General features: G+C 45.0%; 1 protein-coding gene across 1 annotated transcript; it reads right to left on the bottom strand.

Moving 5' to 3' along the window:
* Positions 1 to 681: 681 nt before the first annotated feature.
* Positions 682 to 15,887, bottom strand: LOC118794448 (serine/threonine-protein kinase SBK1-like). The gene is made up of 4 exons (XM_036552700.1): positions 14,923 to 15,887; positions 4,297 to 4,508; positions 3,108 to 3,310; positions 682 to 2,592 (listed from the first exon to the last, which is right to left on the bottom strand). Exons 1-4 carry the CDS (start codon positions 14,958 to 14,960, stop codon positions 1,780 to 1,782), a joined length of 1,266 nt encoding a protein of 421 aa, XP_036408593.1. The 5' UTR covers positions 14,961 to 15,887; the 3' UTR covers positions 682 to 1,779.
* Between the last annotated feature and the right edge of the window lie 648 nt (positions 15,888 to 16,535).

Genomic DNA, 16,535 nt, shown 5'->3' with positions numbered 1-16,535 from the left:
GATTTTTAGCACTGTGATTAATAAGCTATTTAAAAAATCAGTTTGCCTTTTGGCAGCAACTCTATATTACTCTAAACCTTTTTTTTAATAAGAATTCCTTATAAATGTTTATAAATTGTTAATAATGGAATTATTGACTATTTATAAATGCATTATCAGCCTTTATAAAGGACACATGAATATAAAGTGTTACCTTTTTTTTTGCAACACTTAGCATTGTTCCATGAGTGGCCCCTACTACTGTCTTGGTCTATGTCTCATACGTAGATTGCCTGCTGGTGCCCTTCAGAGATATAGTCTAAGATTGAAGATATATTCTAATTTACCTGTCTAGTGCACCTTGGGAAGGGGACAATGTCTTGATTGCTGGTCAGTGGCATATAATCAGTATAATCCATTGTGCTTGAAAGTGAGACTAAGCTCAGACATCAGCTCCCCTTTCACATATATGTTCACATCCCTTTTGTAAAAAGCTGGCATTCTGTATGAGACATTTACATCTGAAATGTCAAAGGTCCAAACTTTGCAATCAAGCTGGAAACTATACAGTGAAGTTCGTTATTCAAAATGATTGTGCTTTTGTCCTTATCTCATAATTTTGCATACTAAAATTAAGTTTGGTTACACTTTCAGGCACGGGCACACAAATACACATGCACTCACACACTCACACATGGACAACCGCAGTCTCTCTCACACATACACACACACACACACACACACACACACACATACACACACACCAGAAGATGTGAAATCACATCCTTATAGAGTTTTAGAGACACTTCCAAGCCTGGGGTATTGGTCTAGCATGGGTACTTCATATGAAGAGCACATGTGGGTGTTTGTAACTTTTCCTATTTCAGAATGTAGTTAAATAAAGGTAGATCTCCGACAGCCTATACAGAGAAAAACAGAACAGGAAGTCTGCTCCTGAACACAGTCCTGAGATTCCTTTGACTAGAGAGGATATAGAGCAGTTTGTTGCCCGAGTCCATGCGCTTGGACTCACTTAAGACACAGCATGAGAAAACACAAAAGAAAGGAGGCACCCATCTCCCGGGAAACTGCTACTGTACGTTCAAGCCTCACACTCCTCAGCCTCTTTAAGCATGTCCCACCTGCTACGGCAAAGGTCCGTGTTTGCAGTTTGCAAATCAGAGAAGGCTTAGAGCTGATAAGAAAAAAGTCAGTCAAAGTCAGCATGCCCCTGGAATCACTGGCCCTCCTGGAATAGATGACATTGTGTTCTACGCATAGACAAAGGCCTCCTCAGGGTACATGTATTTATAGATAAACAGAGCACTAGTCCTCGCAGGTAGGCAGTGTGAGCATCTCTTACAAGCCAAAGCTTCAACTGGATCGTGAACCGGAGATTCAGGACTGTGCTGAGGAAACGCCACACATTGACAGGTCAGCCAGAGGCCTTAGAATGAAGGGCCAGGGGTGAAAGGTTGTGGTGTACTATTGATGCAGCATGACTTGTTCCAGAACTTCTTTTCATACCCAACAGTTAACACAAAGGTGGGCCTTGAGTTTTGGACGTTGCGTGCGATTAGAAAAGAGTGTAATGAGTAGTTTTTGTTCACTTAAAATTGAATGAATAAAAATGTAATAAGATGTAATGTGCTGGTTGGGGTTAGTCCAGATTTGGTCTTCAGCTTCTAGTCATCACACACTCCGTAAGGCTTCTGTCTGCAGCAGGGTGTAGTAGCTTTTCTGTGACAGGTGCCCCAGCCCACGATGCAGACACTGCACCACCTCGCCTCCTTCCCTTCCTCACACGCAGATCTCAATTGCCGTGGCCATCACCATCTGGCCTTTGCCCTTCTCCTGGCGACCAGGGGAGTGGTGCATGCTGGGATCCGCGCGGGGCGAGTGCGGGTCGGACAGGATGCTGCGCTTGAATGGCGCGGGGCGGAGGCAGGTGGCAGACGGGGCGGCGGAGGGCTCGGGGTGTCTGTGGCCGGAGCGCGAGGAGGAAGAGGAGGAGCCGGGGCAGGCCGCCGCGCCGCGCTCCGGACGCTTCCTCCTGCAGGAGGCCCGGCGACGCGCCTCGCTCATCAGCTCGTACTTGATGAAGTAGAAGACGTCCTTGACGCCACAGCGCTTCTCGGGCTCCACGGCGAGCAGGCGCTGGAACATGCGCAGCGCGTCGTCCGTGAAGCGGCGCCACTGTGAGGGCAGCACGCCCGGCCGGCCCGCGCCCCGCTGCCAGCGCCAGAACTCCTCGTAGAAGGCGTCGGAGGGCAGCGCCGCCTCCCAGGGGAAGTTCCCCGTCAGCATGCAGAAGATGAGCACCCCGAAGGCCCACACGTCCAGGCTGCAGTCCACCAGGAAGCCCTCGGCGCGGCTGGCCTGGCACACCTCGGGCGCCGTGTAGGGGATGGTGCCGCTGATGCGCTTCACCCGGCAGCCCACCCGCCGCGTCATGCCGAAGTCGGCCAGCTTGACGCGTCGGCACTCGCGGTCGAACAGCAGCACGTTCTCGGGCTTGACGTCGCGGTGCACCAGGCTCTTGCTGTGCATGAAGTCCAGCGCCAGGCCCAGCTGCTGGATGCAGCGCTTCACCATCTCCTCTGGCAGACCCACCTGGAGGAGCAGAGCGGAGGCAATCAGCACAGCAAAGACAGTCGGGATCATCTGCGCCAGCAAAGACCTTCACAGGCCCTAACAAAGAAGCAGCACAATTTAACCCACCACACAAACAATATGCATTCAGCCCCGTACATGATAAAGAAAAAAGCTTAATTCTTTGAATGGTCAATACTTTGAGGGTGAACTGTAAATAAATGGCACACCTATTATGACCAGCACAAAGAGCTACTTAGGGAAACAGTGTAGCATAGTGGTAAGGAGCAGGACTTGTAACCAGAAGGTTGCCAGTTTGATTCCCCACTGGGGCACTGCTGTTGTACTCTTGGGCAAGGTACTTAACCCAGAAATGCCTCATATATATGTACTATGTATGCCTCATACATAGTACATATCAAGCTGGATTAATGGGTAACAAATAATTGTGAGCTATGCAAGTCACCCTGGATAAGGGTGTCTGCTAAAATGCCAGTAATGTAATGTACTCTGAGATGATGACGACCGAGGCACACCTGGGGCGGGATGATGTCAAAGAGGTCTCCGGCGGGGGCGTACTCCTGGCCAAAGACGTAACTGTCCTCTGTCTCAAACAGCACATCCAGCACCTTGATGATGAAAGGGCTGCAGCCGAGGTCGCTGGTGATGCTGTACTCCCTCAGGAAACTCCGCAGCTTGGTCTTATCCTTGTTCACAAACTTCAGGGCCAGTTTTGTACCTGTGGAGTACAAAAACATAAATGCGTGCATGAGCGCGCACACACACACACACACACACACACACGCACACACACACACACACATGCACACACATGCACACACATGCACACAGACTGTGAAGTTGGTGTTACTTATTTTCAAAGCACACTCTCCTTGCCCTAACATCCCTAACAACTTAAAAGGGAAGGAGCTGTGCTGAAAGTGAAGCTGTCCTCCAATCCCCCCATATTTTTCAGTACAAAGTGACCATCCCAAATGCTAAATTGCATTAGCTGCACAGAATCAGCATGGATTTCCACATCTGAATGTGGAAGGAGGCACGGCAGGCAGCACGATGTTAGCCTCCCCTCTTTGTCAGCTGTCAGTTATCCATGCCGCAGCTTATTTGCCGCCAATAACGAAGAATGCAGCTGCCAATAAGAAAGCTCTGAGAAAGCCAGTGCTGCTCGCTAACACCGTGTGGAACAGCCTGGAGTGCTATCAGCCACTTCCACAATCTCATTACCTAAACAAATATCACAGGGTCTGTCCTGTTACAGACCCTTCCACTCAATATCATCACGTGAGGAAAAAGGAAATACAGCTGTCGCACCATCACAAAGCAACATTGATATAAGTCTATAATACCGTATCCGGACCTCAACCACAACAATTTATTACTGCCAGTAGACTTTGACAGCATATCACACCCACACAGCATTATCACAATGTGCACTACAGTCAGAAAACTGTCACAGTATATCATACTGGATCACACTATGACAAAATCACAACACATCACACCCTACTGAGAGTACCAACATATATTACACTTTCGCAACATTGGCCAAACCCATAAGGCTATCATTTTGATGTAGATTATACATGAAGAGTCATTTATCCCACCGGGACAGGAGAGTATGAGGGAAAAATGAGGGAATGTGCACGTTTTCTGGACAGCCCCTGGCCCCCGTACCTGTGGTGCGCCCAGGAGGGCCCCGCTTACCCTGTGTGCGGTGTGCCACCAGGTCCACCTTGCCGTAGGTGCCCTTGCCCAGCTCACGGATGTGCTCGTAGTGCTTGTGGATGTCGGTGGCGGAGAGGGAGCTGATGGCCAGAGCCTGCATGTCCTCGATGGGCACCTCGCAGCAGCCCACCGTGCCGTTACAAACCCCCCCTCCGGCTGGAGACAGGCTCATCTTGGTGCTGTGGGACAGACTGAACAGGGGGGACAGTTGATCAGATCACCAATGCCACGAAAAAGGGTCACCTCCATATGCATAGCGAGGGCTTCAAAAACCCTGGCATATCTCCATACATGCATTGAGGGCTTCAAAAATCCAGTTCTGTTTCTGGGTAGTAGTTACACTACCTTAGTATATGCTGCGCTGGTAATAACAAGATTGCCAAAATGAAATGTTAATGTGAGCAGCCTGTTTCTGTTTCGTTCCCCAACCTTTCTCTGTACATGTTCTTCCATTTGTGCCACTACCATCTCTCACCGTTATGATTTCTCTGCTTTCTTGAGGAAATACAGCAATGGATGCGGCAACTAAACCATGATAAAGGGAAACATAGCTCTGTCACAGAGGCCCAAAGTGCCTTCAGTTTCTAAATCTGGTAACCCGGTACAGCCTGTCCCATTTTCCGCATGCCTTGAGATTGCAGATTTTGCGTCTACAAAACCATGGCAGTCAAGCTCATCCTGAGCCTCTGCCTTTACCATGTACTTGAAATAAGTCCTCCTCTACCAGAACCCACTTCCTTGTACCAGTAGCAGCACCATGATGGCTTGTCGTGAAAAGCAAAGGGCTAATCTCTGCAGTGGGTTCGCCTGAATGTAAATGGCAGCACGCTTATCCCTGGATTGACCCTGGGGGTTTACCGATGAATTAAATCAAAACAAACCAGGATGTGCAAAGAGAAAAGAGATCCCTCCGCCCCACGGTAATGAGCACAGGGAATACAGTCTCTAACAGTGCCAATACATGTGCCATCCCTTCTGCCTCTCCCACAGACTCCTTGTGTGTGGTGCTCAGCAGACACAGAACATGACACACATCACGACAGATTAATCAGGTTATGCAGAAGGAAAAAAAAAACCTGCTCAGGGAGTTTGCTTACTGTGTGCATCCTGAAAGACACAGATGGTTATCAGTTAAGTGTCAGCTCTGAGCGAAGGAACATAATCACAAATAAAGCATTAAATTCAGCAACAAAAAATGAGCCAGCCATTCCAGAGTGAAGAAGGGGGGGGGGAGTAATGCCATAAATGTAACACCGTATAAAAAGGGACATCTTCCAGCTGATAACATAGCGTGCGCATTCGCATGTTTTTCGGATCATACTGAATTCAGTATCTGTTTTTCACCACAGAGCCATAGCTGGAGACGGACTCGCTCACACAGCTCAGACGCCATGTTTTCCCACAAACATTTTTGTCATGTTGTTCCATGTCAGCCCAGGTTGTTAGCATTACTGGTACTGGCCTACTTACAAGACAGTTGTAGGCAGAGCCAGAAAACACTGCATAACTGTGCTACTTCTGCTAAAACCCAAAGGTTTTAAGACGGAAAGGAGAAGTGAGCATTCAACCATCACTGGCAATGGCAAACAACAAACACGGATAGAGAATCTTGTTTATTTTTGGAAATGTTCAGCTTTGGATTCAAATGAAATTCAGGCAGTCGTGTCAATCAGGGCCGACATCAGCATCCGGTGTGATGTCGTGTCTAACAGCTCTATTTGCTGGTAATGCAACGGAAAAGCAATCACGCTCTTCGGATCCCTGGTTCCAGGTTGCGCTACCCATGGCTCCATCTGCACAAAGGATGTATGAGTGAACTCAGGCCACACGAACTGCTAGTCATCATGTGACCTCACTCAGCACTGCTGCTGGTTCCACAGAGACATCAGAAGAGAGGAAGCGTGTGAGACTAAATATGGCAGCAGATAGCTGAATGCCGGGGACAGAATGTGCGGGCTCTTCTCCGCAGAGGCAGCTGCTAAGTCAGTCCTCATCTGAGGGTAAAGGAGAAGCACAAGTACTAGGGCATTGTAGTTTGTCTTGTAACCAAAAGAATACATGCCTGAATTCTGGCCTGTGTAATGTTGTGCAAGGTAACCTGAACTTTCAGTCAATTGCATCCAATGTGGCACGCACCTCTGGTATCTGTTCCCTTGTCCAAAGTCTCTTAAAGTAAAACATTTACTTTTACCGGTATTGAAGATGGGCACAGTATGGTTGGCTTATCAAATCATTACACTTTACCAAGACATCGATACCTTCGTTCCAGGAAACACTCCACCACACTTTTTTTCTTCCTTTCAAAACTGCTCTTTTCTTTTCTTTTCCCGATATTCACATGTAAATTGACAGGAAAGAATGTGTTTACTCAGACTTTACAGCTCAATGAAGAATGACAGATAACAATACATACTTCCATGCAAAATAAGCACAGTTAGAGGTCTGTAATACGGTGAGTGTTTTCAACATTGAGATATGGAGCCATCCTGAAAACAGCAGCAATGTGTTCTATGAAGACCCCTGGGAGTTCAGCCCAGGGCAGACGCAGTGTATTCTCAGCGATGTGCAATAAACTGAAAGGCAATATTACTTCCAACACACTTAGGCAGCACATATTCAAGTAGGGACTCCATCTAAATAATTGCACAATTACTTTCCTATTAACGTGAATGCCAACACACTCATGCATAATGCATCAGTACATGTTTATGCAGTGACTCCACATAAATATTTGCACAGTTATTTTTCCATGAATGTGACTGTTTTTACTGGTGCTAATGTAGGGTTTTATTTGTTTACCACAGACTGCACTATAAACCATTCTTCCTTCCATGGATTAACTCCATCCATGGAGTTTGTGTACTGTGCGGTAACACCTCAGATGCTGTCTAGAGGGTGCCACAACACTCTGTACCACCCATTGGAAACCCTCATTCAGCTGCTTAGCACACGGAGCAGCTCGCAAAAAGACTAGCCCGCAATTAAAAATGGGACGCTACCTATTTTAAGCCTAAGGAAACTTGAAGGACTTACATAGTTAATACCGTGACATAAAATTAGCTGCTGTCAATACGCGTCACTTGTGAAACAATTTGCAGTTACTGCACTGGCACACTCTCGCCATGTTGCGTGACGTCCTACATGCGAAAGCTGTTGTAGATCCACGAGCGAAAGCTGAACAGGTCTGACATGATGAATGGGAATAAGAGGGATCTGGTGGCACACAGTGTAGGCCCACAGTGTTGACTTGACAGTGTGGACACAGTAGCGTGTCCACTACAGAAGATTATCATCGAGGATCTTCTTAACAAAGCCAGGTCTGCATGGGTTTAAGCCCACACCAGGGAATGAAGGAGTTGTGCCAAATGGCCTCCTAGAAGAGCCTTCAAACTAAGGAAAAGGTAAATGGGTTTTGAACTGGAACACAGACGATCAATACAATTCCTGCTGCAGAGACCAAAGTCTGTGTGGCACAGACACTCCACCACTGTGCATCTGTAACCTCTGGGAACAAGAGCTGCTGTGCTTTTCCACCTGCAATAACTGGGGTAAAAACTATATTTCACAACCCAAACTGGGTCAGCCTATCACAGACTGAGATATGCAAACTAGGCCTACTTCGGTTTCGTACGTCAATTAAGAAAAAAAAAAAAGCAAAGTTTCTTTGAGAAAAGGTCTGCGCGCCATGCGAGAAGACGAAATGTGCCGAATGTCTCCTTACTTTTCTGGACAAAAAGTCTGCTCCAGCAAACACACACTGACAGAACACCGTTTACCTCTCCTGTACTCTCGCGCTGAGTAATACCCAGCTGCGATCTTCTTTGTGTGTTACTCTGATCTTTCTCACAACAACAGGCATGGTCTGGAAGAAAAGACCCCTGCCATCCCACTCTATCCCTGCCAACCCACACCTGCCTCGATTGAAATGAACTGCCTGACAAAAGCACGGCCCTAATCATAGCCTTGATCGAGTACACAGAGCAGATTGCTCCTGGTCCTGTCACGACAGTTTGACTGTATGCAAATGGACTGTTTTTCAGCAGGACGTAGGGTCTGACAGCATGGCTTAATGGATGTTTTAAGTGTTCTTAATTTAACCTGCTTTTCTGTTTATGACAAATATAAACATTCATTTGCTAATGGCTAATGCTTTGTTGTTGTCTTTTAGATGTGGCTTGGGCTAGAACATTGCTTGAAAGATTAATTTGCCTTATGTCTCGCGGTACATTATTGGGCATTGCAACAGAATTACATAAAAAGAGAGAGTGTGTAGATGCTACAGCAAACCTCTACCAATCTATCTATCTATCTATCTATCAATGTAATAGATAAAGCACAATTCAAAGAAAATAAACTTGAAAGTTGCTGTAGGGCCTTGAAAAATACCTTACATAACTGTACATCTTGTAACTTGTATAAACACTATTAAACATCAGGCTAAGCATTCTGTCTGTTGGACTCTGGGTGTTGCTGGTCCTTCCACTCTTATATAGTACTTTTGCCATTGTCCTATTTAAGATGTAGGAGACAATGGTCTTTTCTGCCTTGAACAGTGACAAATTTAAGAATAACATCAGCCTCCTTTGACTTCACAGCATGAATCAGTCTTCCATCTGCTTCCAAAATGTACTTAACAATGATAAATGGTCACCAAGGCCTATATTCAATCTCACCGTAATGCACTTTATTTTAAACACTGACAGGGGAATTCAAATAAGCGTTATGTTCTTTTGTTTAACATACATTAAGCATTGACTATGGTTATTATGGAAATAATTTGGCTTTTATCACATTTACGCAATCTCCTTATACAACAAAAAGCTAAAACACAGCGACTAAAAAAGTGATAAAATTTATGCCACAATAGCAAACACATTACATACAGTATGAGTTTAAAAATACCCTTTATCTATATTAATTATTAAATTTTCAGAAGTCTAAACATCTGCAGCAGGAAATGAGTGAAACTGCATCCATCCTTGCTCAATGAAAGGACAGACAAAAAATAAGATTTCTTGTTGTGACTCATTCCACTTTACTGAGCTCCTTCTTCCTGATTAGCATTCAAGGCTACATCACCATTGAGATACCTCTCCTGAGCCTCATTACTCTGTAAAATGGTGCAGGAACCAAGTAGGACACGACCAGCTTTCTTTCTTCAAGCCAGGTTTAAGCACCACTCCCCTCTCACTGCAGCATTGCATCTGATCAGCTGTGTATCTGATTACCCATGCAGGACTGTTCTGGAGTCAGCCACATCCCTCCCACCTGTCATCAGGGTGACGTGAAGTGCTGCTCTATGGTGCCCTAGTGCAGTTTTTTTTTTTCTTCTTCTTTTTTCCTGGAAGCTTTCATGAGCTCTCAGTCCACTGACCTGCTTCTGCAGAATGACTGACCCGCAGGAAGCATTAATGTGGCGTCCGGTGCAGGTGAGTTCAAAAATAGTTTTGCGAGGACGGCACTTTTCCTCAGATCAAGGTTCAAGAAGCAGTTTGCATCTTCATTTCGTGAGCAGGGAGCCTTGATGTTGAGTTCACATTTTGCCCATAGATTCAATTTGGAGAGAAACAAAGAAAAGCGAATTCGGCCTGGGCAGCGCAATGTTTCTGAGAGCAGACTGTTCGGGACGTTTCAGTGATGGACGCATGAGTTTGTGTCAAGACTGACATAAACACAGTGAGGGGAAGTTAACTTGTAGGGCATGCTCCTCCTCGTAGTTCTGAATTCACTGCTCTGTAATCACAAGGTTACTCTTTTAGGAGACTGGACTGGGATTTCTCTTTTGGGCAGCTACGCTTTGATAGGACTGTGCAATCGGACACCGAGACTCTCAGTGCCTCCTGGACCAATCTAGGTGGACAAGCCTCCCCTCTCTCTCGCTCGCCTGCAGGGCTCATGCTCTCCTCCTCTGTTGTGAACGGGACAGGAATGTTCAAAAAGAGCAACTAGCCACCCGCGGGAGAGTTTCTGCGGCCGACCTGAACAACCGCATGTAGGACAGCGGGAGAAGGAGGCTGAGGGAAGCTTAAATTGATTGGCCTCTGAAAAAAAGAGTGTCAGCGGTCTCACTTTGGCAATTCTGGCAGGAAAGGAGGGGCCGGGCGCGTTAGAGGGGCAAGGGAGCAGAAAGGGACTCTGCCATCTGTCACCGTGTGCTGGATCTGTCAGGTCACATCCACCAAATCCAGCCACCTTCAACCCAGGCCATGAGGAACACAGCAAAACCGCCTCCTTATCCAGCGCCTCACACAGACCAGGCAGCAAAGCACCTCATCACCTCACCTCACCCGCCCCCCCCCCCCCCCCTTTTACTGACCACACCCTTCGGTGCACAGTTACAGTCACTACGAAAAAGCCCTTGATGCAAAACACACAACGACCAAGGCGACCAACAGGATCTGTTCAGTCTGAATCAGCTGGTTCAGACTGACTGTGTCACTGACACCCTTGGTGTTTTGAATACCCTGAAGACAAACACGGGTTCAGAACCTGCACCGTCCAATCCCCCACTTCCACCCAATCCTGCACTGTCTCCACCTTCAGATGACACACAGCTAGTAGTGAGGACACAGAGTCCAAGACGAGCACATATAATCTGCGAAGTTGGGTTGGATTACAATTTCTAGGAAACACCAATCTGAATACTGCAATTATCAAGACCAATCATACCAATGCGGCCCTCCTGTGGGTGCTGTTCCTGTTCAGTTCACCCAGCTACCTGTGTTCTGTTCTGGTGCAATTTCTGTCTTTCACTGCTACCTGTTTTTTTACTACACCAATAATGAAAATAATGCATTTCCCACATGATAAAGATTTCCCACTCGACACAATGAGTGTATGTAAATATATACAGGCAATTTGTAAATCTGATGTAGTTCTGGGCATGTGCCCTCCTTAGTGTATAATGTAAGTAACTGTGATGTTAATTATGTTTTTTCTCCATGATGTCAGCACTGCTCCTGCGGAGAGCCAAATTGCCCCACAACACAAGGCAGTTCGACTCTGGGAAGACTGTAAATAAGATAAGTCTAAGCACAAATGAGATCCCACTACGGGCACCGATGTGCATGTTCTTCAGCAAGTCATTCATTAACATCTACGGCTTTCTGTGGATTTGTTTTTCTGTGCTCTCCTGCTGTGAGATTTCTGCGTGCCTCCTTCGCCACAACAATACATTGCACACCAATAACTGAATTTATTGTCTCAGCATGTCTCTGTGTCGTTCGTGACAATGGAAACAATATTACAATTTTTGCAAGCTTTGGTTCCAGTTCTGGATTTTCCAGATTTAGTGGATTAAGTAGCGAATGAAGAAGACAGCTATTCAATTGACGTGGGCATCTACGAGGATGCATGGAAAATAAAGCAGTGTCTGTTGAGCCTGTATATATAAAATCTTCTGGGGAAAGTGGTCCAATATTTAATCCAAGTGGTAAGACACTGCACCAGAACAACTCATGATCTGCCTTGCAGGGAGCTGTAAAGGCCAGAGGATTGCTGAAGACATGGGCATGGCTGAAACTCTGTGCATAAAGTAAGCTTTTCCACCACGCGCCAGGGAACCTGCTGCAGAATTCATCCCAGCTGCTAATCCCTGCTGCTGAAAAAATACAGACAATCACTGGAATAAAATGGCAGCCCCTGAGCTGATTATACCTGTCTCTGCAATCAGCTGAGCATATGTGTCAATCCTTTTAATCCTACACCATGCGGCTGTCTCCCCTTTGAAGCCATCATGCAACTGTCAGCATTATCAGGACCATCTCTCTTTCTCTCCCATGCCCCTCTCCCCCCCCCCCTCAATTTTGTCTCTCTTTCTCTCCCCTTTCTTTCTAATTGTGCCGTTTTATGCACTAAAGGCCATTGTTTCAACTTTGCCAATCACTCCCTCACTCATTCAATGACAGATCAGTCCCCTTTCTGTTATTATGCTTAATATGAACTGCAGTGTGCTTCAGACATCAGAGTGGTAAGTGTCTGACCACCAGACAGTCTGCATTCACAAGTGCTCCTGTTACACGTTGCTGTGTGGGAGAGGGGTTGTTAAAAGTCAATCGTTCACAAAAATTGGTTTCAATTCATGGGACACAAAATGTCTGGGTTGGAGAAATATTAATTAACAGCTTGGTGAATCTATGATAAAACATAATCAGTTGGAAGCCTGCAAGCATAGGGGCTGACTGACCAAGGACCATCAGTTACATCACGTTAAATTGTATTGTTGTAAATAATTATTAGAATCTTTTAACAATAGAGTGATTCACATGTCCTATTCACTGTCTGCCATTTGCCTGTCCTGGACTGGTGTAATTATCCACTTTTGAAATCACGTTGCAATATCAAAATCAGTGCCACACTGAAGCCTCAGTTTAAAGTTTGCTCTTCTGTTTTTTTTTTTTTGTTTTGTTTTGTACTGCTGCATCTCACAGTCAGCATGAAATCAGCCGCGAGCACACAATATTACTTGAAATGAATCCTCATTTTCATGCAAAAATAACAGCTCTTAGATGGAGAATATTACTAATACTGCCAAGAGTGTTTGTGTGCTTTGATGGCTGTCTGAGTGCTGTCTCTGCTGAATAATGTCTCTGGATTCATCTGTGAAGTGGAAAAACTGTCAGAATTGATAGTAACCTAGGAGTGCCAGGCAACACATGCTAAATTACAGCGAGGGGAAGTGTACGTGTTTCCCTACACTTTGTTGACCATTATGTGCAGCTTATTTGTCTTGTCTAGTCCTTGCCTGTCTGGTAGGTCAATACATGCCACTGGTAGGTTCAGGAAAAAAAGCAAACAGCCCATTACTGGGTTAATTAATTAGTCAGGCATTGATGGAAACAAAGCAGAATCAGGGCTGCTACTGAACCTCTCCAAGGGCCAATTTCCATGTGTCTCCTCTGCCTCTTCCAGCAGCTGGAACTGAACATTTTCATGAACGAGAAAGGTGCTGAGCACTGGAGAGCCTAAGATGTTGACAGCATGTATCCATAGCTGACAGATTTCAGGCCAGTTTGTTCATTTGAGAAGCCCAAATGTCATAGCCAAAACACTGGTGTCGAGCTGGAAACGGGCGTGTTCAAGTCATGCCCACATGCTGTGTATGAACAACAAAGCCAACAGGTATAAAGAAAACTAACAATAGCTCTAGCACAGCCATTTATGGACATTCTTGGCTTCAGATTAACATAAGAGAAAGGTCTGTTGGTTTGGTTTTGTACTCCCGGAATGAAACACAGAGAGGAAACTCAGGAGTCTAAGAGAAAGGCTGCACACAATGCACCCACAGAAGTTCACCCTGCTGACCAACGAGTTGTCTGCCCATCATTGTTGCTGTCTTTTTGTACAATGTATACAGATTATGTAGTAGTTATGCAGTCTTGCAGTGACATTAACTTGGTTCATTTCATTTAGAAACTGATGACAAGCAGTTTTCAAAAAAATCATGTTAATGGGTTTGTGATGTTAACCCAGGGGATTGTTAACTGAGATCGCCTGTGATCTTTATCCTCAAGTGTACTACAGAGCCATTTGTTTGCATATCCCTCAAGAGGACTTGCAAGTTCCACTGAGCAATAAAAATCAATCCAGACTAGGGGAGCTGTAGGTACTGTGGTGCAGACAATATAACAACTAGATTAATAAAGCCCAAAATCAATACCCAAGCAATCATACTCAGGAGAGAAAAGCAGTGTTGAACTTAATCTGAACTGAATAAAGCCATTACACTCCATTCACCTCTGCACAATAATAGCAACCGAGTATTTTTTTAATGATAAGAGGTCCTGCCCTGTCCCACACCATTAAGATGTTCAATTTGCCAACAACGCCGTCTCTCTGATCAAAGCATCACAGTTTACCATCATTGGTGTTCTCCAATGACTTCCTTTGATTGTTTGTCTTGTGCAGACAGCTGCTTGTATACTCTTTAATGCTGAAGTAATGTTTAGCAAAGAGAGTTATTTGATTATCTTTTAAAAAGTGAGAGGAAAAACACTTCAGAAACCCATTAAGGAACTTGGGACCCATTAAGAATGCCTGTGGACAACGTCAGACAGAAGAATGCTCAATCTGAGGAATAAGCACAGTGCTCATTAATGGAAGTTCATTAAGGAGATCTAGGAGATGTTAGAGGTGTTGCACTTATTTAATTAAGAAAGCAGCAGTAAAGTGAGAATTGAACAGCTTTGTCTGAAGCATTGTTCGTGATTTGAAAAAAAAAAAAAAATAAAAAAAATCTCCTGGTACATTTCTGCCACAAGCACACATGTTGGTGGCAACACAGAGGCAGTTACAAAAACAAATCAAATGTGTTGCTTTCTTTCAAGGCACCCAACGGTACACTAAACTGTATGCGCTCATTTATCTCATCAAATCCAATGATACTGTATTCACTAGTGTGAAGACGAATATATTGCAAATGCACACTAGTATGAAATTTGCAATAGTTTTTGCATCCTGTATCAAGAAAAGTATAGTATACCTCTAGTAATCCATATATTTTGCATGTAGATACATCTTCTTCAGCACAATTAGAACCATATGTTTTAGGTAAATATTTTACTGTCGCACAGTGGCGTGTAAATTCGACGCTCTGGAATAGCTCACCTGCTGGCGACCTGTCTTTCTCCCGCATGGTCCTGCATTCACCCGCCGCGTTCGGAGCAGCTTCGCTCTCCCACTGTCGCTCCAAATGAGGGTGATTGTAATGTAGTAAGGTCCAGTTACGGATCCTTTTTTTCTTCAAGTGCGTGCGTATGTATCAGAAGTTTAGTCGCCCTTAAACATCTTCAACTGGAATGTATCTACAAAGTATCTGTGAAGGCGAGTTTAGTTTAACCGTGCACCGAGTTTTGAAAGAAAAAGAAGAGCTCCTTTATCTAACTGCTTCTTTGCGTAGTATCTGTTGATGTTCTTCTAATGGGAGGAAATTAAATTCTCAACTGTATGATTGTAAGTGTCCTACCATGGAGCGTTTCCTGTCTGTGCTCTGTGCGTGATTGTTTGCCTTCGGATTCGCCCTCGATTCTCTTCAGTCTGCTGTGGGTTGACTCTAGAAGCAGGTGACTTCGGCATTCACACGGTTCGCATAGTTCATCCAGACAGTCACAAAGCCGTCGACTTCCTTCGCGCAACTGAAGCGCACTAAAATCTGCGAAAGCAGTCGTAATCAATTTCACGGGCTTTTCATTTTTCATCGCCTGTCCTACGATGAAATCATCTCAGATTTGCAAACCCCAAATTCTTAACATCCCACTTCAAATTCATGCAGTAATTTCAAGTGCATTTTTTTTTGCCTAACAGTGCAAGTTTTTTTTTCAGTTAGTCTGAATAAAACGCGTTTTCTTAATGCCAGGTAGACTAATACAATTAATGCCAGGTCGAAGTTTATTTTTATTGTTATTTCTTGATTTCTTATTTTTCTTGTTTCCTGGGATCAACTAGTTGGTTTATCCGCGTCGTCTCCGTCCCGTCTGCCTTCTCTGCTCCCTACACTCGGGTTTGTCTCGCTTTGTTATTGATGTTGGTCTCTAAATTGGAGTTCATTCACTTGCCTTTCGTTTTCATTCCTTTTCATTGTTCGTTTCTGTCTCGTGGTCTCCACCTCCCGGCGACAGCGCAAGCGTTCACGGGCGCTGGGTCCTAATGCCACGGCTAGTGCCGGCGTTAAGTAATTGACGCTCCGGGTAAGCGCTTGTTTTTGTTCCAGGTTTTTGAACGGAGGTTAATGGGAGTGGGTAATCCGAAGATAATAAAACTAATTATGCCTAAACAAACTTTTGCGTTGAAGGGTAACTGAACAGATTATAGTGCAAATTTTCACAGTTTTTAGATAACTAATGAAAATGGGGATAAAATACATAGATAAATGATGAGAAAATCCGAGGGTGATTTCTTCAGCAGAGACCTTGATCTCTCAGTCTTAAAATACATTTCCAAAAAATAAGATCATCCAGAGAACAGCCACACGCATAGTTCATTTGAGGTCAGTCAGCTTAGTCGTGGATGTTTTTTCTTTAATTTATTTACCTCATCTCTTGACTGCAGGCATATGGACAGTGGCTGTTTGGCTGAAAGATGGGGTTCAGAACAGATTGGACTGGGGAAATTATATTGGTGATAACTTCATCAACTTGTGTTGAGTTACCTCTCCTAATCTTAATGCATCATCAGCAGGGGTCTGTTGATGGTCAGTTGGAGCAGGCAGCAGCTGGCCTCCA

The sequence above is a fragment of the Megalops cyprinoides genome, chromosome 19 (genome assembly GCF_013368585.1).
Source record: "Megalops cyprinoides isolate fMegCyp1 chromosome 19, fMegCyp1.pri, whole genome shotgun sequence".
In the NCBI taxonomy this organism is placed as follows: Eukaryota; Metazoa; Chordata; class Actinopteri; order Elopiformes; family Megalopidae; genus Megalops; species Megalops cyprinoides.
The sequence above is the reverse complement of the archived record's forward strand: the minus strand, read 5'-3'. Positions and strand labels throughout refer to the sequence as shown.

Coding starts and splice junctions, on each gene's coding strand:
- LOC118794448 (XM_036552700.1), bottom strand. CDS start 14,960: ATGCAGGACCATGCGGGAGAAAGACAGGTCGCCAGCAG. Junction 3,311..4,296: donor GGTGGCACACCGCACACAGG/GTAAGCGGGGCC, acceptor TGTACTCCACAG/GTACAAAACTGGCCCTGAAG. Junction 2,593..3,107: donor TTGACATCATCCCGCCCCAG/GTGTGCCTCGGT, acceptor CTGCTCCTCCAG/GTGGGTCTGCCAGAGGAGAT.